Source organism: Haliaeetus leucocephalus, unplaced genomic scaffold (assembly GCF_000737465.1).
Source record: "Haliaeetus leucocephalus isolate CR32 unplaced genomic scaffold, Haliaeetus_leucocephalus-4.0 Scaffold819, whole genome shotgun sequence".
Classification (NCBI taxonomy): Eukaryota; Metazoa; Chordata; class Aves; order Accipitriformes; family Accipitridae; genus Haliaeetus; species Haliaeetus leucocephalus.
The window spans coordinates 904,503-929,152 of NW_010973255.1; the positions used below are offsets into that span (position 1 = coordinate 904,503).

The 24,650-nt window shown below is 39.9% G+C and overlaps 1 protein-coding gene across 5 annotated transcripts in view; it reads right to left on the reverse strand.

The window, feature by feature from the left end:
* Positions 1-24,650, reverse strand: part of ARID1B (AT rich interactive domain 1B (SWI1-like)) — a 302,974-nt gene that overhangs the window by 16,325 nt on the left and 261,999 nt on the right. For 3 of the 5 annotated variants that reach the window (XM_010581857.1, XM_010581858.1, XM_010581856.1), the window contains 5 exons: positions 20,668-20,777; positions 19,763-19,921; positions 13,571-13,780; positions 9,933-10,137; positions 223-361 (listed from right to left, as the gene is read on the reverse strand). In XM_010581857.1, coding sequence (XP_010580159.1) covers positions 223-361; positions 9,933-10,137; positions 13,571-13,780; positions 19,763-19,921; positions 20,668-20,777 — 823 coding nt within the window. The remainder of the gene's footprint in view (positions 1-222; positions 362-9,932; positions 10,138-13,570; positions 13,781-19,762; positions 19,922-20,667; positions 20,778-24,650) is intronic. The other 2 variants (XM_010581860.1, XM_010581859.1) reach the window with 1 other exon arrangement.

Here is a 24,650-nt window from a genome sequence, read left to right on the forward strand (position 1 = left end):
TGATCCTTCTCTGGTGTTTAGAAAGCTGATGCCACTCCCACTCCTTCCTCCCTTTCTTTCTCTCCCCTCCAAATTGAAATAATTTTCTGCCGCTTTTAAAGCTCTGACCAGTTCACCACAGAATCAGATGAGTGCCCAAGCAGTTGGGAAAGGGAAAGACTGGCTTAAACTGTTGTAGAACTACACAGCCCAACAAAACATGAAGCAAAGCCCTTTTCATACCTGCCACCCTGCATAGGTGTCATCTGTCCATGAGGTGTTGATGCTGGTGTTGGGGGCTTCAAATCGCCTGGCACTTCTGTCATGGAATTACTACCAGTAGACTGTGGAGTCTGTGGGCCTTGCAAGGAACCAGAATTAGCTGGGAAATGAAAAGAAAAAGGAAATATTAAAAGGTAGCAGCCAAATTCCTTGGAAATAATAATCATCATGGAGAGAAACTGGTTCTTTCCCCCATAAGCCTGCTTATACCATGCATCTCAGTGTAACTATATATCCCAAATCCTCTGAGATCAGGATATGCTGTGCAGTAATAGCCATCATCTTTCCTAGAACCATGAATTTAATCTGCTGCCTGAAGCAACATGAATAGAGATCATCTAGATGAAGGATCATTTAAATCGGAGGGCAGAGATACAAAGCTAATTGTCTATAGTTTACAACAGAGTAAATGAAGGTTGTTCTTTGGCACAACAATGTCTTCTTTATATAATCACTATCACAACACATACATTCATAAGGCAAATTTCAGCCAGAAGCTTTTCCTCACAAATTTAAACTGCTATATTAATATAAATTCATAATTTCATTTACCACTAAAAGGCAGACATTTCCATGGTGAAACATAGCAAATGATTAGTGGCACACTGCAACCCTATGCCATCTTTGAGACAGCATGGCAAAAGATTGTATTTAAGAAATGCAAAAGACAATCTGGCATAAGAAGAAAGGGACCACTGAAAGCAGAATCTGAACAGGAGGCTGTAGATAAGACTCCTAATAAACTGTAAAAGTAGCAATGGCCATCTTAACAAAATGTAGTATAGGGTCATCGTAGAGCATGTATAACAAGACCAGGTCAATTCTGCAAAGTATCTATTTGATCTGCAAAAATTTCTATGTTGAGATCTCAGAAAATGATAAGAGTACCTGCACTACTGTCCTTCTTAATCATGGTAAATAGCTATATTCTTGGTATGACAACAAGCATAGAAAAGCGTGTACTGTTCTATTCCAACGAGACTGAGCAGCAATAAGGGCATTAAATGAATACACCATATAAGCTAACGATAAGATACATCCAGACCAGTCTTTTGAAGTAGACACTGAAGTTACTGTTTTCATGTGACTACTGAGGAGAAATACTTGCCAACCCCAAAGATCTGACATAGTAGTTTTCTGATTTAGAAGGTGCTAAGTGGGAATTAGTAACAACATCTAAGCCTTGGATCTGACTGGCCTTGCAGCAGAAATTCTACCTGAGGAGAACTTGTAGGATTCAAAGCTTTAGATGCGATTGTGAAAAAAAAATCACCAAAGAAAAAATTCACAATCTAATAAACTCAGAAAGATATGGCTTTGGCTTGAGAGGTCCTTCTTTTTCATGAACTGTCATGTAAGCATTTTATAGTGCCTGACTATCTATGTTCAACAACCAATTAACAAAACTTTATAAATTAGTGTTAGAGGGAAAATTGGAACAAGCAATATGGGCTTTTCTTCTGCATGTGAAAGAGAGAGTAGTTTATAATTGACTCAGAATCCTAGAACACTCATCATCTTGACAGGCAGAGCTTGTTTTTAACTGAAGAACACCTTTTTTATATGTGTTTCATTTATATCTGTAACACATGTTCCACTATCTGGAAATCAGTCTCAGTAGCAAGTGCATATGTAAAATCCACATTGTGGAGACTACATTGTTCTTGTCCTCAGCTTTTTGCAGCATGTTTGGATTATGCTCACATAGTAATGAAGTTGGAAAGCAGTTTAAGAAAAGCTCTCTGATTGCATTAATACAGTAACAACAACATTTGCAACAACTAATGCTACAGTTGACTGAAGGCTTTAGTGCTATAATAAAAACAAATTCATGATAATAAAAAAAAATCATCACGTTCACATAAAACAAGCCCTTTGTATATATGACCCCTGAGTGAGCCAGAATCATTCTCCTGCCCTTGAGCTTTAAACACCATTCTAGATTACTTCTAAAAAGCTTGAAAGCATTTCTGAGTTAAGCCACACATTGTCACATACCATCTTGTTGTATTAGAACCATGCAGGTAAACATCTTAGTGTACCCATATACTTACTGTAAAATATGATATTGCCTAACCCTGCATATTTCTCATATGGTGGGCTATTAAGCAGCAATGAAGTTCTTCCCTATCCTACCTGAGCAAGAACTTAATTCATATCTAAAGTAAACCTGAAGAAAATAAGTAAACTATTTTTTCAGTATTTATGGGCTGCACGAATATAGAATCTTTATTATGAATAACAATGTGGTTTATATAATCATCTTAGATAAGGAAAGGTTTAAAAGCAAAAAGAAGATAGCCAACTGAGAAGCTACAAGTAAAATTTCTATCTGCTGGGTGGTGGTTATAGGGTTGGTTATTTTTCCCCCACCTCTTTCTAAATGACTGCTTATAAACAGCTGAAAAAATGGAAGGCAAATGCTATCTTGAAAAGTGCAAAGTTTCTGGTACTGCTTTGTTAATAGGCTTTGTTCTTGATCTCCATTAGGTCAGGGATGCTTCTGCAGAATAGGGACTGCAAGTGTTTCAATCTCTGGATTAGGTCATCAGCTACCAAGAAGAGCCCAAGTGTGGCTATGACCTACAAGCAACTGCAAAGACAATTATTTCTATGTCATACACTCACAGGCCACTGAATAGTTCATCTATATTTTAGTAACATCATCAATTTAAATAGCACATTCTTTGAGAAAAAAAATAAGTATTTACTCTTAATGGTTCCTGTTGGTAGAGCAGGTACAATTTTTTAAGCAACTTAACTTTCTCTTGTAGGATGTGATTTTCAGTACCTTTGCCAAGCTTCAGTCAATCATTGGGAAGCCATCCTGATGGATATTCCCCTCAAGCCAATTTTGTTTTGGAAATTTTCAGCTGTAACTGGCTGCCTTTTTTTAAGAATGTGCTTTCAAAAATACATGGTCCTCTTCTGTTGTCCCCAAAAGAGAAATACTTTTCTATGAGTCTTCCAAGCCAAGTATATATTTGGTCACCTTTTTCATACACAGCAACAGTGGTCCCTTCATTGTTTGAAGAAGAGACTTGGTGGTAATACTGGGGACAGGCCTGTGACAGGGAAAGTACTCTTGCTGTTCCAGTGTTTATTCCAATTTGGTCAAATAAATTTGTGAAAAATAACTGTTTATATGTAGAGATTATTAGCCTGCTATACATTCACTGCTTGGTTTCCTGAAGTTCCTGTTTGTACTTATTTCAGGATGGGGGTGAGCAGGATTCTCACTGTAATTCAGCTCCTGGGTTGATCTGGGCAGTCTTGAATATGGAGCTGAGCATGAGAACCTACAGCCAGGAAGCCATGGCACACAAGCTCTCATGGTTACAACTGGAGATTGGCAAGCACAGGCAAGGTAATAGCGTTTCTGACCATTAACAGAAAAGGAGAATAGAAGGACACTGACAAGGGGACTGGGAACATGGAAAGGATATACGGATTCTGCTGAGATCAGATTAGAGCCTGAGAAGTCTGAAGTTGCATGGACATGGTACTATACAACAGGGAACACCAAGAAAGCCCAGAAAATGTACCTAATGAGAGTTAAAGTACAGGCAAAGAACCATAAGTGGCTGGATAGAGATGGAGAGTTCAATACTGGGCAGAGTCCAATACTTGGCATGTGAGTGAAACTAAATTTTGCACAAGAGGTTCTTAGATGTGTGCTCCTTTTCTCAGAGAGTCTGTTTAGAGATGCTGTTTTCCAGCTGGGCAGAACATGTAGGGCAACAGATGAGATAATATAAAGGGCTATACATGGCAAAACTTAGAATATTAGTACCCAGAATTATCAGATACTCATGTTGTAAATTTTTTGGTAGCCCAGTTCCTCTTTTGTAGAATGGGAATCATACTACCTTCCCTCTCAGATGCGTATTGCAAAGGCTGATTAATACTTTTTAAAGCCCTCAAAATACAGTTGCAGTGAAGATGAGAAAAAACAAGGAGTAAATTTATAACCCTCTGTTTGAGTCTGGTTGAAAGCTGTGGCACAAGTAAGGGCTGTGTACTGAAAAGTGAGGATAACACAAAATACTGAATAGCTCCTCATTCACTGAGCACTATTCATTCCGTGCACTAAATGACAGAGACATTTCATGGAAAAAATTTCAATGTGACTATGCAATTAAGAGTGTATTGAACTGCATATGCACAAGGAAACATAATTAAGGTTGCAAAGATTATATCTCACTTTTGGCATTTCCTAACCTTTGAGCACTTGACTTTGCATCAAAGCAATACACTTACTTCAAACAGTTTTTGGATGTAGCATTTGCATACAGGTGCCTGCATGCACACATGTTAAATGAAAACTAGTTATGTTCTCTCATACATACATTCTACACACATTGCTATTAGCAATGTTTTCTAGTTAAAGAATGTGAAAACAACCCTCTTCATAAGAAAGTACAGTATTCCTTCTTCATGTTTCACCTTAACTTTTACATTTGCTAAGCTGCTCTCTGAAATTTTTACATCTATCCTTGCACAGTTTTTATTATGGTAGATGTTAATTTTGACTGTGGACATCCTGAAATAGAAACCCTATATTTTAAAGTGCTTCATAAGCTTCAGTATTAAACAGAGAACTAAGAAGGAAAACAACAATATTCTTTTAGAATAGGTAATCTCTGCTTACATGATTCTGCAGCTGTCTTGGGGATGTCCAGGAAAAAACCTGTGTGTACATAGCTACTGAATGCTTCATCTCACATCCACATCTCAGCAACACTTGTCTTTCAAGTGTCATAACAGATTTGTAAGAATATGCTTTTAACAATAGAAAATTCATCCGAAATGAAATAAAATGAACACCTTTGTCAGTGAGAAGGTGAGGTCCTACAAACTCTTCCACAGTTCACTCAATGGCATGTATTATTCTTGGCAGCACGGAATTATAGCACCAGTATGGCTTTTCCCTTGCAAAGCCTGCATGGCGGTGAGTACTGCTTTCAGGAAAGATCCTTTATTCACCAGAAGAGATATATGCAGTTAAAAAAAAAAAACCAAACTTTCTCTTGCCAGCAATTTTTTCCCTTCAGGAAAAAAAAAAAAAAAAAAAGGAAAGAAGAACTCAACCTCTTGAAACTCCATTAATATGAGGCCTGACATGCTCTCTAGGATATCCCTACCTTTTGCCAGAAGCTACAAATGTATACTCTAAAGTAAACAATGGAAAGGTTACTGAAGGTTAAGTACATTCACATACTTCAGAGCGAACAGCCAGCCGCCACGCTGGGAAGATAATTTACACAGCACGAACCCAGTGCCCCAGTTAGGCTGGGCTGGGGGCCGCTGGCTGTGGCAGGGCCCCCCTGGGTGGGCAGGGGTGCAGGCACGGGGGCACCTCTGCCTGTCCCCCCGTCCACCCCTCCCGACCCCTCGCCCATCCGTCTTCCGTGGGGATTCCCTGGCTGGCCTCATGACACGCTCCATGACATCACCTGCCTGCTAATAATAGCACTTCAGTCAGCCACCCGCCAGCAGAGACTGATGGGTTTGGTTACAGAGGCACTCACTGAATGGCTGTGTCGTGCGGTGCTGTGTCGTGTCCCCCCGCCATCCCCCTCCCCAAGTCTTGTTTCTCTGCTGCCAAGGAAACGCAGGGAACACACTCTTGGCACGCTCTCACTCCCTCTTTCCAACACAGGCGTGCAATTTTCTAGGTTTGCTGTAATGAAATCTCCGTTGACATCAGAGCCAGCTGCTGAGTGTTACTCAGGAGCATCCTCGGCTGTACCACTGTGGCCATCCTGTTCATTCAGTATAGGATAAATGCTCAAGTCTGTAATTTTGAGAGTCACGCACACATAACTGCATACTGCATCTAAGAATTTACAGTGCCAGAGTACAGCAATGGCATACAACTCCTTCATGCTGATGCTCTTTTGCAATTTTCTCTCCAGCACCCATTAGTACTTAGAATAATGGCCCCCAGAATTCTTTTCAGTTTAGAACTTGCCATGAGTTTTGACCAAAATATACACAAAATCATCAAACACACATGACAGGAAGAGCATTTTGTCTTTGCAGCCACTGCTGAAAAGCACTGGGGTCCTGAAGGATGCTTATGAAGACCTACAATGCCTCTCTCTCTAAAAGGGATTTCCTACACAGCAAAAGAGCAGTCAACAGCTGACATGGACCTTGGCACAGACCCAACGATCAGGACATAAGGCCAAAAGGGGTCCTCTAACAGCTAGCCTGTCATAGGCATCTGCTGCTGCTCTTCACTGCTGATGGCATTACCTGACCCAGACAGATTTAAGCTGTGATGCAAAGGCCTCAGCCTACCACAAGCATGTCTCCAACTTGCACAGCCTCAGAGCAGTGCAAGCCACACTAAAACACATCCAGGCCCGCACCTCTCCCTGGAAGTTTTATGAAAGAACAGAAGAGAACCTGACAGTGATATGAAGCCAGAACATTTATTAAAATAGGCAGCTAATCCCACCCCTAACACCTTGGCTACTGTGCAAACCTCTGCTGAACAAAGCCAATCAGCCTGTCACTTTGCTGCTCTGCTCTCACTCCTTTTTTCAACTTTTTATAATTGCTGATGCTGTCCTGAATTGCACTGGACATAGCACTAAATTATTCACTCTTTTACATACCATTTACCTTATTAATGATGTTGTAAAAAACAGAAGTGATGGGAGAATCCCAAATATAGCGCTACAAGCAAATGGACTAACACATGAACCCAGACCACTGCCTCACAGTCCCATAAATTTGACTTACATTGCACCCTTTCCCTGACCAGCTTCTTCTATAGGAATCTCCTTGCTATGGTTGCTGCACTGTGTTTCCTAGCATTCCCTCTACGACTGCATTCTAAAGGTCATCTGTGAGGCAGTCACGTAATCACCCCTTGGATGTGAGACACCTGCAACAACTGAGCTGCTCTAAACTGCACTTCAGCCTGCTCCCAACTTGCATAACATCTGCCTGGGAGCTGCATCTACATAGGAACTGTATTCTTCTCTGGCTGCCAAGAAGGCTGCCAGTCCCTATCTATTCTTATGAGCAACTGAACTTTTTAGTTTTAAAAGTCTTATGAAGATCATCTGATTTTTAAACTCTCAAGACTCTGATTTCATAGCATCAGCTGGTTAGAATTGGGCAAAATACCCTCCCCTCTGAGACAAGTCCCCCTGCTTTTTTATCAGAATTAACTTCAGCCCTAATACTTTAACTAGTTCTCTGAAAATGCATTTGGCTTCAAAGTGGCTCTGCCTACACTGAGCTAACTGTACAACAGAGGCTAACGGTTAAAGCAAGGACCTTTGGAGGCTACTGTTTCTTGTTCTATTGGGCTCCTGTTCCCTCTGAATGCCAGAGAGTAACAGATTATCTGAAGTGCATCTACAACTCTACTTCTTTTGTGCAGTTAAAATGTTAATGTTGGTATATACTAAAGGAAAAGGAGCAAGAAAAAAAGCTGACTATTAAAGAGAACAGGCTTGTACTCTCCGCAGCATCTATACCTCAGCGGGATTTCATGTACTAAAGCTGATACACACTGGGAAAGCCTTTCTCCATACAGAAGTGCAGTCCCATTCAGTGACACAAGCTCTTTTCTTGCCAACAAAACAAACCTTAAGATCTTTGCTTGCTTTCTCCTCTTCTAGTCTCTATGTCCTGCTGTGTTTTTATTTTAGAAAAATAGTTTCAGTTCTCCTCACAGACAGATTGCTTGAATGTTATGATAAATTTAAACTTGGACTTTGCCATTTTCATCTGTAGTGTCATGATGCAAAAGGACCCTGTGAAAGTGGTACATCTGACATTTCTATTCCTTTCTTTCAGGTTTATGTATTTAAATAATGATTCTTCATCTCAAAATTCAGCCAATTTACGGTGATCATCCCTGAACCAACTACTGAGAGCAGTGTTGGAGGGAGAGGGGGTAAGGGAGGAGAGAGCAAAGCAAAATACTCTTTCATTTTTAGTACTGCTGTTTAGTTTTAGAAACAGATGAATTTCCTCTTCATCCTCCTTAACAAGTCTTAACAGTTTCAGCTCTCTCAGGAGGTGACAGGCATGTCCAACATTTTTTGCAGTAGTGCACATTCAGGACAGTCTATGCTCATTTCAGACAGATAAACATTTCGACTACAGGCTTCACTTCTAGTACCAAACATTTTTCTGCATCTTCTAAACTTGTATTGCAAAGTAACCTAGTTATCTTCTCTATTAAATAGTCAGTGTTGGGGTACCTGATAATCCTAGGTGTTAACAAGGTGGAGGAAATATTTAAGCTATTACACAGCGAGATGTACCTAGGAGGATTTTAACCAAACACTCCCCCAAATCCTTATAATGAATACATCAGGCTGAGAAAGATTTAAGCCTTATTGCCATTATCTTTTCTGTACTGACAAAGCGCTATCATAAGAAATGATCTTGTAAAGGCCAGAACTGTATTATATGATTGTAAAGGTCTTTGCAATTTTCTAGTATCCATGATAGGATACTGGAGCCATGCAGCCTGCAAACTGCCTGCAGAGCTTGCTGGGTCCCTGACTTGCCACTTCCCATTTCCAGCCAGTGAACTGCACTAACAGAAATTAAGTTATTTAATACTTTCCTAAAACTGCCTTCTAATGCAGGAAACTGCTGTAAACATTCCAGGAATTACATTCTCTTAGCAATAACAGGAGATGATCTGCCTAATAGTAATTGTGAAGGTAGTTCACAAATTTTGTCAAATTATTTTGTTGGTCAGAAAAGCCTAATCAGCAAATCAAAGGAACTTTTTCCTCTTCCATGGGTAGTCCAGAAGTCAACATAATAGACTAATACTATGCACCTCTTCCTATGTACTTAACATGTTTCTACTTAAGAATTCCCCTGCCTTGAACATCAATCATGACTATCAAATCTTGAGAGTCTTAAGTTAAATGAATTTAGAAAGAAAAGAGTGTGGTTTCAAATACCACACCGTACATGCAAGAAGAACAGCCAAAATAAAGTAATTCCAGTTCCAGTTTTTCAGACAAGAGAATAAAGACAGTGATGCTAATGACTTATCTGACATACAGGATTAGCAACAAAAGAACAGAGCGTGCCTCCAAACTACGAGGTCTGGCAGTGAGGATACACCATACTCTCAACTCTCTCCATCTGCCACCCATTCAACATGAGCTGTATCAGAGCAACCATCTGAGACCACTGATCACTCCAGCATCTGCCATCCTGACTCCAACTGAAGCTTTACTAACCAACAGTTGTGTTGAAAACACAGCTTCAGAGTCATAGCAAGGAAAGTGCAAGTACCAGAGTCTGATCTTTAGACAAACGGATGCTCCTTTTAGTACCAGCTGCCTCCTGTCTCACCGTGCAAGAACATCTGTGCAGAATGCTATTCTTTTTACTGTGCCAGTGTAACTGAATATTAAGGGTATGCTGGCACACGCATCTTTATATGTAAGTGAGCAATGACAAACTAGACACATGAATGCGGATGGCCCTTCAGAGTTAAATCTGACTTGACTCAGGAGCTAGCTCCAAGTTTGAAAACAAGATGCCAATAACATACTTACCCCTGCCGTTTGTCCAGCATTAGCAAGACCTGCTTCTAAATATATAAACTGCAACCTAGTATCTTTTGCATTCAAAAAATGGTTGTGTAAGAGGCTGCAGTTTTTTTGACTTACCAGGAGATGGCGGCTGAATCTTAGGTTGTTTCTTAGTATCTCCGGTGCTGAAGACTTCTGGAGGGGGCTCCTCCCCTCGCTCAATCTTGCACTCGAAGGCAAACAGGTACTGAATGTATTGTTTTTTCAGGGAGCTGGCTGCACTGCTCGAAGTGCCAACGTTCAAGGTGGTTGCCAGCTCACGCCACTTCTTGTTTTTATTAACCTAGCAAAATAAATGGCAGAATCACTGGTTTGCAGCAAAGTGGTTTGGTTAAGTCAGGAGACAAAAAAGGAAAAAAAAAAGAAGAAAAAACCCCACTTAATGTCTTGGTTTACTTTTTTTATTTTCCTCTTTTAACTAATGCTCATTACTCCCACACGCAGTAATGCATAGACAGCATTTACAGTTATAAAACCATTAAGGAACCTGCTGATAGCTACATAAAAAGCTTTGCTTGTGGAGAGTCTTCTGCATGGTGCATTTTTTAAATGCCTTGCGCTCTTCCAGGGCCTATCCTCTTCAGTTAGCAATCCATCTCCAAGCAAATTCACGCTCATTCTCCCCCTCTCTGACACCCACCCACACCCACCCCACTCTAATTAAAAGGCAGCTTCTAAAAACTGATTTAGAAAGCAGTAACAGCGTTATTGTGCAATTAAGTGTTTGAGCATTGATACGAAAAATATTTTTTTTTTCTCCAAAATAGCCACCAGCTGTCACACAGTTCAGCCCATAATCCCTGGTTCAAGTCCTTTCACTTTAGGGCGTCTTGCAGGGACAGATCAATGATCCTTCGGCTAGATGAGAGGCAGAATGAAGCGAGGGCCCTTAATTAATTAAGGCAGACTTCAAACACACAGGGCTAGTCCAGCAATGCTCTGCATTACAGTGCTGACTGCACAACTCCACTGTGAGTCTTGTTTGCAGTGTAAGGCTGAGAATATTTAAAGACTCTGTTCATGAGTTCCTCAAACACAGCTGATCTGTAATAACAGTGAAGTTCATCTGTCATCCTGGATGATGCCACTGGCTTGCTCAGCTGTACCACTCACAGCAGCCAGTATTTTTGCTGTAATACCTGATACCCAAAAGTTCATTCAACCAGTTGTGCAATTGCTAGGTATGATCCAAGGAGGGGCGGCAGCAGTGAAATAAACCGGCTTTAAATGGTTGAGCATCTCAGCTTTTGTTGGGGAACAATCCTGATTCCATGATGACTGCTATTTGCCCTGAGGCCTGAGATTTTAATGACTCCAATTTAGCTTGTATAGCTACAAAGGTTATCACCAGCCATATTGTTCCTAAGCCCGTGTGACAGCAAAAGAAACATTTCTTAAGTTTCTCTCAGTGTTTAGTAACACCATAACTGCTGCGAGTCAGCCAAGATCTTTTGAAGATAGCATTAATAGCAAGCAGGTTGGCATGGCTACGCTAAGTGTTTTCATTTCTCTGGTATATCCTGCAAGAACCCAGGAGTTAAAGGAGATGAGATTTTCATAAACTGCCCCTGCTGAGGCTTGAAATCCAGTTACACAGCCCTTTGTGCCTACTGACTTACAGCTAAGTGGTGCGTAAGGAACACATTGCATAATGCAAACAGAAACATTCATGCCTAAATGCCCAGTATATTGGCATTTAAAAGAAGACTTCCAACCCCCGTCCTGTTCATGTTGGGACCCCATCAGCTGCAACTATTCAGACAGAGAATTATGCACCGCTGCTGCACAGCTCCACTCCCTGCCACTCTCCGGGCAGAATCATGGGATGTGGAGTGCAGCGATTGGAGCAACAGCTTCTTAGGAGAGCATCACCCCGATGCACTTAAATAAACCTCAGCAAGCAAAGCTCCCCACCTCTCAGTAGCCCCAAAGAGATAAACATGGTGATCATTCATGTGGGCACACTAGCAAAACCAGGAGCCTTTATTTTAAGTGTCAATTTTTACCAGTACTGAAGCACGCGTATTTGTAACTCAAGCTCTTTCAAAAATCAGTCTAAGTGAACAGCATCTGTTCTTTGGCAATGTATGTCTGTCACTGCAAATCAACACTGAGTGTCCCAAAATAAATTTCCATAATAAGCAAACATGAATGACTCTCTAGAATATCCCATCTGCCCCCCATCTTGCTTAATTTTTGATGCTAAGAGTCATACTATGGGCACAATCATACTGTATGAGGCAGAGGCAGCTGCATGATACGATTTACCTGTAATAAAGTTTCTGAGCTAAAAGTAATCAAATCTTTATGATGCTGGGGGGCATGAGCTGATCACTAAAAATGTCAGGATAACATCTCTTACCCATATAGAGCATTTAACAACTGGCAAGGTGAACTATATTAGGTTTCTCTGCTTTCCTTTCATAAGAGAAATAGCTAAAATCTCTGGACTTAAAGGGCCAATGATCTAATTCAGTAGTCAAATCCTATGTTGTGAGGTGTACTATTAAAAATAGCATTGAAAATGGTACTAATTACGTTGGACATCTTTCTTGAACTAACCACATCAATTATTAAAATGTGCTCTCTTTCTGAGGATCTAATTTGTTTGCCATATTTTTCAGTTCAGATTTTGTAATTAGTGTAAAATTGTATCTATTTAAATATCAAATATTATCTATCTTATATTAAATATTGCACATACATATTTATCTACATAGCTATGTTTTAGACCTCATCTTGCAAAACACTGAACATCCACCAACGTTCTTAAATCCACAGAAATTATGGGTCTCAGCACTTCACAGTACCTTCTAGCACCTAGCCAGAGTGATCCCCTAGATGCAAGGTATGCTTTGTAAAAGCATCAGGCAAGGACAGATGACTTCGAATACCATATCTAAGGCTGCGAATACTGACCATTTTCTCGTGCTTTCCCTTTTGATGGTGCTAGACAATGAAACATTTAGTTTTGCTCTGTGGTGGTCAGTCTTACAGAACTCACAAGTAATTTCCAAACATCCCTTTACAAAAATTCCAGCTAAATGGTGAGAACACAAACCAAAGCTTCTCTCTCTCCCATCTGTGATTTTTTTATTCTTAGCTCTTCCTGTTTTCATTTTCCTTCATCTCAATTAAGTAACTCACCTTTTCCTTGTAATTATTATGTTTGTGAGGCAACCCAAAATACCCTGTAAGCACTTTCCAAACACAGGGAAAGCACAGTCCGTGTCTAAGAAACAAATGTACTGTACAGAAACACTCAGAGATTAAAGGTTTGGGACAAAGGACTGTGTTTCAAGAATGTATCTGCCACTTTTCTGCAGAGATGAATTGATTTGTCCTAGAGGCAGTATCCCTATCTGGGAAGGATGGATTTCAAAATCCCCTTTTCCTTTCAGCTCTATCATTTCTTACTTGTAACTTTGATCCAATGGCGCTTTCCTCTTTTCTTCTCTTAGTGGCATTAATGGACTCCCCTGAACAGGTAACAATTTCATCTGTCTATAGCAATGGTCAATTTTGATTCAAACTCTAGAGTTTTAGGGCAATTATGCAGCCCCAAATGAGCTCCAGATAAATATTAAAGCACAAAATTCTGTTTTCTTCCACAAAGTTGTCAGGACTGAAAATGTAATGGTGTAACCAGTGGGAAATACTCTAGAAAAAAAATGCGTAATGCCTTTTCAAAAGGTTCACTTTCAAGCACTTCTCACCTGTGCTAAACCTCCAATCTCTTTGACGCAGACATAAAGCCTGAACAGGTCCAGGGGCTTCTTGCCCACAGCTGGCAGACTGGCCACAGGCGTGCCCCTCTCCTCCATGAACGTGAGGTACCGATCTACCCACATCTTGCGCTCTGGCTCATTTCCTAGCTCATAGACTTTAGTGATCTTCTCTCCAGTTGTGGTAGAGGAACTTGATTTCTAAATCGCAAGAAGAAAAAAAAGAGTTGGGGGAAGGGTGGGAGGGGGAGGGAAAAGAAAGTAAGAAACTCACAACATTGAAAAAGAGAAGATGTCAAACAAACTAAAGCTATCACACAACAGTCAGGAATGAAGGCTACTAGTTCAGGCACAAACAGTACATTCTGTCCATATACGGAAAATTCAGCTTTTTAAATAAAGGGCCCAAACTCCCCATTTTCATGTTTCTTTCACCGATCTGAACTTTGGATCCCAGAAGGCAAGTTTCTGATGTTGCCTCATGTCATTTGAAGAAGAGGTAGCTCTCACGTAGTGCTTCATGTCATCCACTTATCTCAAAGTGCTTTGCAAGCAATGATTTGGGTAAAATTAAAAACAAGTTTGTCCCACACAAGTTTACATAAAACAAACCAAATCAACCCTCTCCTCTTTGCCCTCTAAGAGGGGCTAGAAAACCAAAAGTGTTCCTCCAGAACAGGAATTGCACAAAAGTAGCCTAAAGCGTGAATCATGGGCAAACTAGTACACCGAGAAGTAGTACTCTCTTCAGAGAGACACAAAAGGTTATGCTTTACTACCTCTTCACACCACTGCTGGCCAAAAAGCAAGATGAGCAAGAGTGCCTACAGTACAAGAAGACTGGTGGCAATACTCTTCATGAACTGCCAATTAGCTGCCCAAGCCAATAATGCTTATGAGTAGCTACTACTCTCCTCCCTTGAAAGAGGACAGAAGATGGCCATCTCACATGTCCTGCCTTGCAAAGACAATGTGTATTATGACCGGGGAAAACCACAGATACACAGCAATCAGAGCTGAACCACCACCAGGAGAAGCGAAAGAGGTGGAAAGAGCAGAATTCTTTCTCATGTGGCAGAAATGCAGGAGTGAACCCATTTTCCTGCTGGTATTTGGGCTTTACAGCTAATTAAAGCTCATGTTATCCTGATGCCCTTTTTCTCCTCTACATGGAGATGGCAGAAAGCACTGAGGCTGCTACACAAGCTATAACTTCTCACCATATCTTTTCTGTGCAATATAACCCTGTGAGCTGGGCTTTGTGCCATGTGTGGATGGACTACACCCTATCCGAGCTGCCTCCGATCTGACAGCAGAGAGGGGCTGCTGCTACTGCTGGAAGACCCTCCTGCTTGCAGAAGGTGATTTGCTCAGCAGTGGAAGATGGGAGTGGTTCAGAATTAAATACAAGAGAAAAAGATTTATATAAAGCTTTGGGAATACATGAAGGGAAACGTATCCTTTATGTCCATATAGTAAAATCCTAAACTTTGTTGTTGATTGCAGTAGACACTTCTTTAAACTCATCTAATCAATCATTCTTTTTCTCCTCTGCCTTTTCCTTACTTTGAACAGGAGACAGCACTATTCTGAAGTAAACAGGAACTTAGTTCTAGTAGAACTTCTCTGAAGAAGACCCTAGCTGTACCTCACAGATGCTAGAGAACCACCCACTTTGTCCATGTCCCCACTTAGCGCTGGTGAGGACTGGTGCTCAACACCACGAAAGATGCAGTGGGGCCACATACAACTGCCAATGATTTTAAAAGCATTGCCACCATTCATCTTGCACCTTAGCCTGGAAAATATGACAGGCTCTGTATCTCCCTCCAGCCATTAGCTGAAACTTGGCAACACTGGGGGAGAGTCAGGAGAAAAGAGATGTGAAGCCAAGGGGGGTGACCCAGCAGTTCCATGAGCCATTGCTGTTCTTTCCAGTGAATGGATATTAATTTTAATTAAATAAATAGCCTTCTGTACAGTTTTCTGCCTTGCTTCCCAATACTGTAACTTCTTCACAGTAGTCCTACCTTTCTTACTTAGAAATGAGGTGCACTCCTGAATTTACTTGAGCCAGATTCAGTTGTGTTACAACTCCTACTGAAGTCGAGTGTCAAGGCTGAATTTGTTTTACTAATACTAAGTGGCTGGCAGAAAAGTACTTTGACAGGAGTCCTGCAGATTATGCAATCAAAGCATAAAAGCATAAACTGATTCTGTAACGGCAACCTGTTTACTCAAAGCATCACTTGCTATGTATCTGGATGTTTAAGAAAATCAGTTTAACTCTTTTCAACAAATATACTTTATCAAAGATCTCTGTGGGAGGTGGGTGGAAAGAGGGAAGTAGGCAAGTCATGTTGCTACTAATTTGATTTTGTAGTGAGAACAGATATATGTTCACATAGGCTTGAACAGCTGAATAAACTGGAGCTACCCCACTACCAGCTGCAGTAAGAACAAAGTTACTCTACTGCTCATCAGCTTTAGTATTAATTTGACACGTATGATGCTGCAGAACTTTAATAAAAAAGGTGGGAAATTTCAGCTTTTACCCAGCAAATTTTGTATGTGCGTATATTCTAACATATGAGGCAACAAAATAGTTTCTATTTCACTTTTATGGTAGTCCATGATTAAGAATGTTCAGATTTACCATTTTTACGTTTTCATTTTTATATGGTAAGATTCTCTTTTTCAAATGAGATTCAGAGCAGAATGGAAATAGTTAATGATTTTTCATTCTGGGTTTTTCTACTGTACATCTCAAATGATGCTGCGTTTCAGCAGTGTGGCAGCAGGCTCTAGAATGACAGTATAATCTGAAAACTTTTCACAGCTTACAGAAGGTAAGAAGCGTTTCTTACTGTGTGAGCTTTCAGGTTGTCATGCTTTGTAAAACGGGTGCAATTTTCTTCTAAAATGAAACGTTAACTTTAGAAGAATGCACTGGAGGGAAGAATGTGATTTCTCAAGAGTAAAGATCTTTTTCTCTTCTCTATTTTTATAAATGTAAACATATAAAAATGACAGATGTGTGCAAGCTAGTCTACACACAAACAAACTTCAGTTCCACATGGGCAGGTTCAGCTGGAAGCCTGAATTTGCCTATAGGTAAATGTTAACTCTCAGAAAATAAGGGTTTATTACAAAATGATCCCATTAGCAGATTGTTAACTAAAATGAGAGCATGCTAGGCAATGCTAGAAGAATACAGATCATGAGGTTTTCTTCTGTGAAGCCTGTTGATTATTTTGGTGATAAAAGAATGCTAGTGCAAGCCTGGGCACATACCTTTACCGATTTAGTTTTATCCTACTCTGCCCTCAATCCCCAGCACTCTTCTACAGGTTATGGCTGGCCATGTTTAAATGGTTGATTTAAAAAAAAACCCACCAAAGTATGTGGATACCAAAGCCAATTCCCATATTAAATCTGTTGAACCCCATACTTTATTTTCAATACACCTACCACCTATTCAAACTGTATTATATATAGACCCTTGTACAGTGAGTCTGCAGAATCCTTCAGAGCAACACAAATTTCTGTAGGAGTACTTTTCACATTAAGGCAGTGGGTAGTTGTTTCTGTATGTATCTTTAAGCATCTATATTTATAGAACTATCTACCATTCACTTCCCCCACTTGAACAAAGAATTTCCCAATATTACACTTATTACATAGACCTATTTTACTACAGAACAGAGTGTGCACACACAGGCAGCAAAAACTGCCAAAGTCCAGTCTCTGGCAGAGGCTTTTGCAGGACACAATCCTCTGTCAAGATTTCTTCCTGAAGGAATCTGCAGACCCCTCACAGCTAGCACCAAGGAGATACAGTACTATTCAGGCATATGCACTGTCATGTTCATGGGTACCTATGGACAGGGAGCAGCGTTTTATGTTTTTTTCATAACCTACTGTTTTATTCATGTTGCAGAGACCCTGCATAGTTCACACCCACACTTGAAATTTCTCTTTGAAAGAATTTTAAAGCCACCTTGCCACTGTCAGGGATGCACACTATGTGCAAAATTAGCATAGCAGAAGTGTCCTTTTACTGATGTACCCAAAGAGCCCTCAAAACATAACATTCAAGAATTCCTTCTCCACATTTTCTCATGCCTCACTTCCACATAAAACTGCTGAAAGAGAGGATCCACTTAGCAGGATCACAGGGATACTGAGAAGTGAATCACACACCATTCACCCTTGCTTTTATCCTCTGCTGGAATGGAGAAGTTGTAGCACATGAAGCAGCTTTGGGATTTAATGAACAAATTCAGGCTGTTTTCAAATGTAACAGAACGCCTGCAATCAATCATTCCAGCCTAGGTCAGGCTGCTAAGTCAATGAAGTTATCCAATATGCTGGTCTTCATAGGTAAAAATGTACCAGCTAATTTACAGCACTTATTTTTCTATCATTCCAAAGCACTGTATTTATCCGTATCTGTGTACCAAGAAGCTAACTGAAGCTAAAGAGGCAGCAGCATTTGGACAGAAGGGCATTCAGAAGAAACTGAAAGCACAAACTTTCTCCATTTACTTTTTCCAACACTATACTTTGGTATATTTACATGGAAAAAACTCCACATATGTTCACGATGACTCTAGGATTTGTTATGCAGTTTATGCAATGAGCTCAGGAATGCATTATCATTTGGTAGCCTTGTAGAGGAAGAACTTGATGTGTTAGACAGCCTGTGCAATAACTCTCTTGCTTTCCTCCAGAAAACTGCCCAAACAAGCAATACCCAAAACATTACTACACATTACTACAAAGAAAACTAACAAAGTTTTTGGTACCACGCTTTCAGAAATGCTGTTAAGAAAAGGATGAGGCTTTGTGGGAACAAGTAACACCAGCTGCCTTCTGAGACTCAAAGTCGCTGCCAAATAAACATCAAAACATTAAGGTGGTGCATTTCGTGCCATGCTGCCCCTTTGCTCAGGGGATTCATTGGATGTCTGGTTTTTGGATGGGTGCATCTTTTTCCCTCCAATTGGCCTTCCTCTGTTTGCCCTGAGACATACTCTTCAACGTATCACTTTGTGAAAATTAAGTTGTTATCAAAGAATTGTTGCTAATTTAAGTGCACATTAACATTGGGTAAAACCCCTTTATATGCCTCACAATAATATATTTCGGTATTTTTCTACAGACAAATTATGATCATTATTACTTTTGGTAAAAAGAAATAAAAGAGGAACAATATGTATTTTTCTAATTCAAAAAAACAAGCCAAAAATGACCAAGTGGGCATTTGCTCCCCATAGGCCATATCAGCTTATGTCTGCATTCTCTTTTCTGTATTTGTATATAGATTTTTCTATGTGTATATACAGAGACATATATATGATGAAATTCATTTTTAGCTCCACACATCTCTCTCAGGTTTTTCTTTACAACCTGTATGAGAATGACTAAACACTATTCATCTAAAAAATAGTTTTCTAAAAACATATATGCATCAGGTTTTTTTCTACACAATCTGGGTCACCTCAAAATAACTGAATGAAGCAAATCAGAAACAATTTTGTTTTAGACTCTGCCCTCATAACCTAATGATTGTATTTCCAAATACACAATTCAAAATTAAAAATGTTTCAAAAATATACATGGCAGCTTTTTGGTGGTGCTGAGTCTACAATTTAAACTTTGATGGATATTAGTTTCAATAGGGGAGAAGATTTCTCTTTTTTTTTTTTTTTTTTTTTTTTTTTCCTAAATAATCCTAGCAAAGACAAGTACAGCAACCAGAGTGAAGTCAGTTGTGTGAAGGAGTTTGGGCCCAGGAACAGAAATGGAATCGTCCTTAACAACACAGTCGGCATGCTTGGAAGCTGATGCATTACAGGAAGGATGTTTTCTTCACAACAACTGCTGTATTACCAGACAGCACACTTGCATGATGCACGCAATTTTACTCTTTCTTATTTCAAAGTACTGTTGGGACAAATTTTGCCCTTGGATAAGCATGCTCAGGCCCCACTGAAGCCAGGCAGTGGAACTTACAGTCATTTGTCCGAGAGCAGAATTTGTACCCAGTGTTATAAAGAAAGAAAACTGTTTAGTGGATAAATAATGAAGAAAAGGAATTTACAAAACAAACAAGCAAGCATTAAAATATAATTAATTACAAAAAAATAAACAAAAACCAAAAAAACCAGAGCCACTTACAGGGCTTGATGGAGTCTTTGGCCAGCCTGGGCTGCTAATGCTATCACTTTCATCTCCATGAAATGAGGAGATGCTAGCAGAGCTTGGGGACATTGGGGAAGGGACTGGCAGGTTGCCTGGGGTTGGGGGCTGAGAAATACCCTGAGAGCTGTAGCTATCCTGTGGTAGAGGAATAAAAAAAAAAATAATATGACAAAGGCAGGGCAAACTTTATTAAAAACAAAAAAAATACATCCAGTTTAACAGACTGACCAATTTTTATATATAAAATATATATAAACAGAGAGACACATACAGAAAACACACACATATATAAATATATTTATATATATATATAAAAGGTATTAAAACAACATTGTTAATTAGTATAATTTGGAAAGTTTGCTGGATGCTTGGCTAAAGTCACTAAGCCACCATGCTTATTTCAAGCTCACATGGAATGCTAAGCATGGGTTTCCCCTTATGAAAGAAAGAAAAAAAACAAGCTGTTCACCTTATTTTATCAAATAAGGCAGGAAAGCAAAATATTAAAGTATGTTGCTGCTGCTGAGGCGGCCAAAACAGGAAGCTATAACTGAAGGCAGAGAAAAATGGCTGCAAGTATTGAAACCAGGCAAGACCCTTCTTCCCACCCACCTGGCACAGCCGAATCCCCACGCAACTTTTGGCTTGGGTTGCTTTGCCCCCGCAAGTTAAAATGCCGTAAGAACTAGTAACTTTCAGATCCACACAATGAAGGAAAAAAGAAAAAAAAATAAAAGAAAAGAAACAAACGAAGAGATTGCACGTGAATGGAAAGGCATGCAGGAAAGAACAGAAGTGGGTAGGCCAAAAACAGAAGATGAAGGACAACACAGCAGACTTCTGCGGGCTGAACCAACACCACGTGCGGAGGTGGTAAATACCTTTGACTTGCTCTCGGGTTGGGGGGGTCCTTCTTCTTTACCATCTGCTTTGAGAGGAAGGGGTAGTTTGGACTCACCAGGTGTCATCATATCTGCAAGACCCATAGGTGCTAATCGAAAACAGGAGAAACAGTTAAGCATGACTATGTTTGGCTTTGTAGGAAAAAACACGCTTCCTGCTGCAAGACTGTGGTGCCACGTGAAGCAGAGGTTATCCCACCTCTGTCCTGTTATTCTAGCGTCCGGAAACCTGGAAACCTCTTCAGTTGAAGTGAGGAAATAAAAGAGAACGAACGAGGGGAGCATACAAGCACCATGCAACAACAACAACAACGACCACCACCACTCTACAGAGTAAAATTAATTCTTCATGCTGCTGGTGGTCTTCAACTGTCTCCACATTTGACCACTACATTAACAGAACAACAGTCTATTTTACTAACTACTGCACCTTCCCTTTAGCAACAGACAAATGTAAATCAAAATGATGTGCATTTTGCTTGCAGTGTTGAATCCGAGAAAAAGGCTGAATTTCCCAATTAGGTCTGTATTAAGGTTGGTGTTCAGCAGATAATTCCTGCCCCCAACGACTTCAGTATGAAGGGCTCAGCCACTGTGAGCCTTAGCTACAGAATTACAAGCTGTAAACTCAGCTCTGTTGGAGAACCAGCACTCAACTTCTTCCCCTCCTGCCAAAATGAGGTGGGACTATAACGGATGCACAAATGTCTTTCTCTGATAATGGCACGCAGTTGCTTCCCAGGGGTGTGAGGAGTTTAAGGTTTTTTTTTTATTTGAAGATGCAAGTGCTAAGTATGGTATTATTGCTGCAGAGCTGCTGGGTTCCTGGATTTCTAGAAAGATGCAAGAAAAAACATTCAGATAAATAGGCAGAAAATAGTGGGCAGAGCAGATGCTAGGAGGTGCCATGACACTGAATCAATGCAAATAACCAGAGAACAACGGCAAAACAACAGGTGATTCCTTCCCTGCAGAAAACCATGTGCACAGCATTTGCAAAAGACTGGATTACCTTATCTTCCCTTCCTCTCCTTTTTTTCTCCCCCTCATGCCTTTCTTTCAAAGAAAGATCTGAGATAAGAAAAACAGCATAGAATAACCTACAAGGCAATAAAAAGGAAAAAATACATATCCCAAACTTACAAATTTAAGAATCGGCAAAGCATCGCTGTTAAAAAAAATAAAAATAAATCCGATCACTACCAGACTAGCGTGCCTCTCTGCAAAATGACAATGCTGGCTTGCACTAGGCAGCAGGCACACTGCATAGCAAGCCAAAGATAGGAGGGGGAAAAGAAGCTTTAAAAATACTTCACAGATTGCCCACTACAAAATGATTATTGCACATATTCATGTATTACTATGTTTTAGAAAATAATTAGTTTTAATTACAGCAGTGAGAGCATGAGCAGGACTCTGGCGAATACGCTGGCAAGCTTTGCAGTGCTAATTTGCTAATATCTTTAGCATCACTGCAGGTTGAGACTATGGGTCTGCCAAAAAAACCTACCCAGCCACGTGCCATGTGAGTTTACAACTGTATGCTCAATATTCGGCTTTGAACTGGCGGTGTTTTTCATGGGCACATTTTCTTGTTTTTTCAAAGCACATTTGTAGCCCAATCAAGCTCTTAAAGTCATCACAACACATAAATCATAATTGAGATTTAAAAAAAAAAAAAAAATACTTGCAATACTTAAGACTTCAAGAATTGGAACAAAAAGCCTTTTTCAAGTGATGCAGCTGCAGAGAAAAATCTATTGGGATCAGCTAAAAATGCTGTTATTTTTATGTATGTGTGTGAAACCTCAACAAAACAGCCAAGCAATATGACACTGGGAAGCCAGCATCCACTAAGCATTTGATTTGTATGCATTTTGCCCTTATCATCTGTTTGAGGAGTTGGGGCAGCTTGTGACCATTATGAAGTGAAGGACGGCAGCCTAACGCATTTTAGTTTTGAATTCCACAGTTAAAAAAAAAGTTATTTTTCTTTTAGAGATTTTTAAAAAAAATATATGTACAAAATGGTCAAATGTATGTCACAGTCTGGTTTCAAACTGGGACACAGAACTGTTATACAAAATCCATTTTAACAGTTAACACATTTCATACTGTGAAAGCGCTAAAAAATAAGTCTTAACTTCAGTTTCAAAGCAACCAAAGATGACCCTTCCCCTCTAAAGCAATTTTAGAGAGGTCAAACAAAGCAAAGTTAACTATCATGCTTCTTCACCAGAATCCTGCATGGCTAAATCCTCTGCTGATATCTCACTGTTATCTAGGTTGGCACATCATATTTCTGTTACAAAGAATAAAATAATTGTGCCCACTCCTGATAGTCCTGTTTCCATCAGAATTCCTTTATAAAATCCCTTTTCCAGAGAGGTTTAAGTTAACACCTGATGTAAAGGGCAATTAACTCTAGTCTGCAAATTACCACACATACTCTGACTGTATTAATCATGTTTAGAAATGTAATAATACCGAGTCATTTTGGCTTTTGAATATTTTTTGTTGCCATATGCAAATATAACTATCAGGAGTTGGGAGACAATTATGGAAAAAAATAATAGTTTCCCAAATTCTATTTCACTTTTTGTTCTAAATTATTTACTTCATCTACATCCTTTCTTTCTACCTAGAAGAGGAGAACTGCAAGGATTTTACTAGCAAATTGCAAGGTTGTCTAGTTTCCCTACAGCTTTTACTTAAGATGTTTCCACAGCTACTTTTCTATCCACTGTTGAAATGCTGTTTCATAACTTCTTGCAAACGGACTCTCCAGCGATTTGCAAACAGACATTCCTTCACTTTTTTTAGCAAAACGGTACAGCGAGAACATTGTTTTGACCCTTTCTGAGCAGTGAAATACTGTTATTGTCACGAAACTGCTAAAATAAGACACGGTCTCTTTCTACACAGGTACTAATAATTCTGTGTGTGAAGTGCAGACCAAAGGATAAAACATTTTAGAGAGGAGGATAACAGGGAAATCTTGACTCAAAAAGTGTTGTAGCGTACTGTGAATAGGTTTCAAGTACTAGCCTCTGGCTTATTATAAGAATTTAAGAGCTAGAATGATTTCAAAAAGCAAGTATGGGTCAAGGTCCTGAATTAACTATTCCACACTGAATTTAATGTACTCAAAAGCAGATATTGACATGAGTAAAACGGCAGCAAAGTATTCTTTTTTTGCTAAAGGCTGCTCTATCAGTCCCAGAAGATGATGAAATACTGTAGGAGCAGCAATACACAAACATTGTTTTTTTCTTTATTGCTAGTGCAATAACAGATCACGGTCTACAAAACAGAATATTACATCCTCTGTAACACATTCCTTCCTCCCCTCCCTTCCAGCCCTAGTACTCTCCCTCTCCCAAAAAAAGAAGAAAAAGAAAAAGCAGCGAATCTGTGACTCGTGGAGTTGCCAAGAGGATCCCCACTGCTTTTATGCCCACGGGAAAAACGGGAGAAAGACAACAGCATTAGCTAATGTCCTGCCACAAATGACAGGAAAAGCACAGCCCAGGGCACTCGGGCACCTTATCTGAAAGGGATGAGTGGGCCACCAAGGACCTCAGCGCCACACCTCCTTTCTGCCTACCAAGTCTCCTCTGAAGGATGACAAGTACACGCAGTTTGGGACATAGGCATCTCTACGCCAGAAGCTGGCTTGCTTTACAGTCACACAATGACCATTGGATCATGGTCATCGCTTGTTTGGAGCAGAGGTGATAGAATACTTCAGCTGTTACCAACTGCTGACATCCTCCAGAAAGTTTATTTAAATGTGCATTATATAACAGCTTATACGAAGATACACGTTAGAAAAAAAAAATTGTGAAATAAATGGAGGTTTCCATTTTTCAGAAAAATGTAACCAAGCTGCAAAGTAGAGAAAACCAATTAAGATTTCTAAGATTTCACATTCATAAATACAATTGTTTTCTCTATCAGAG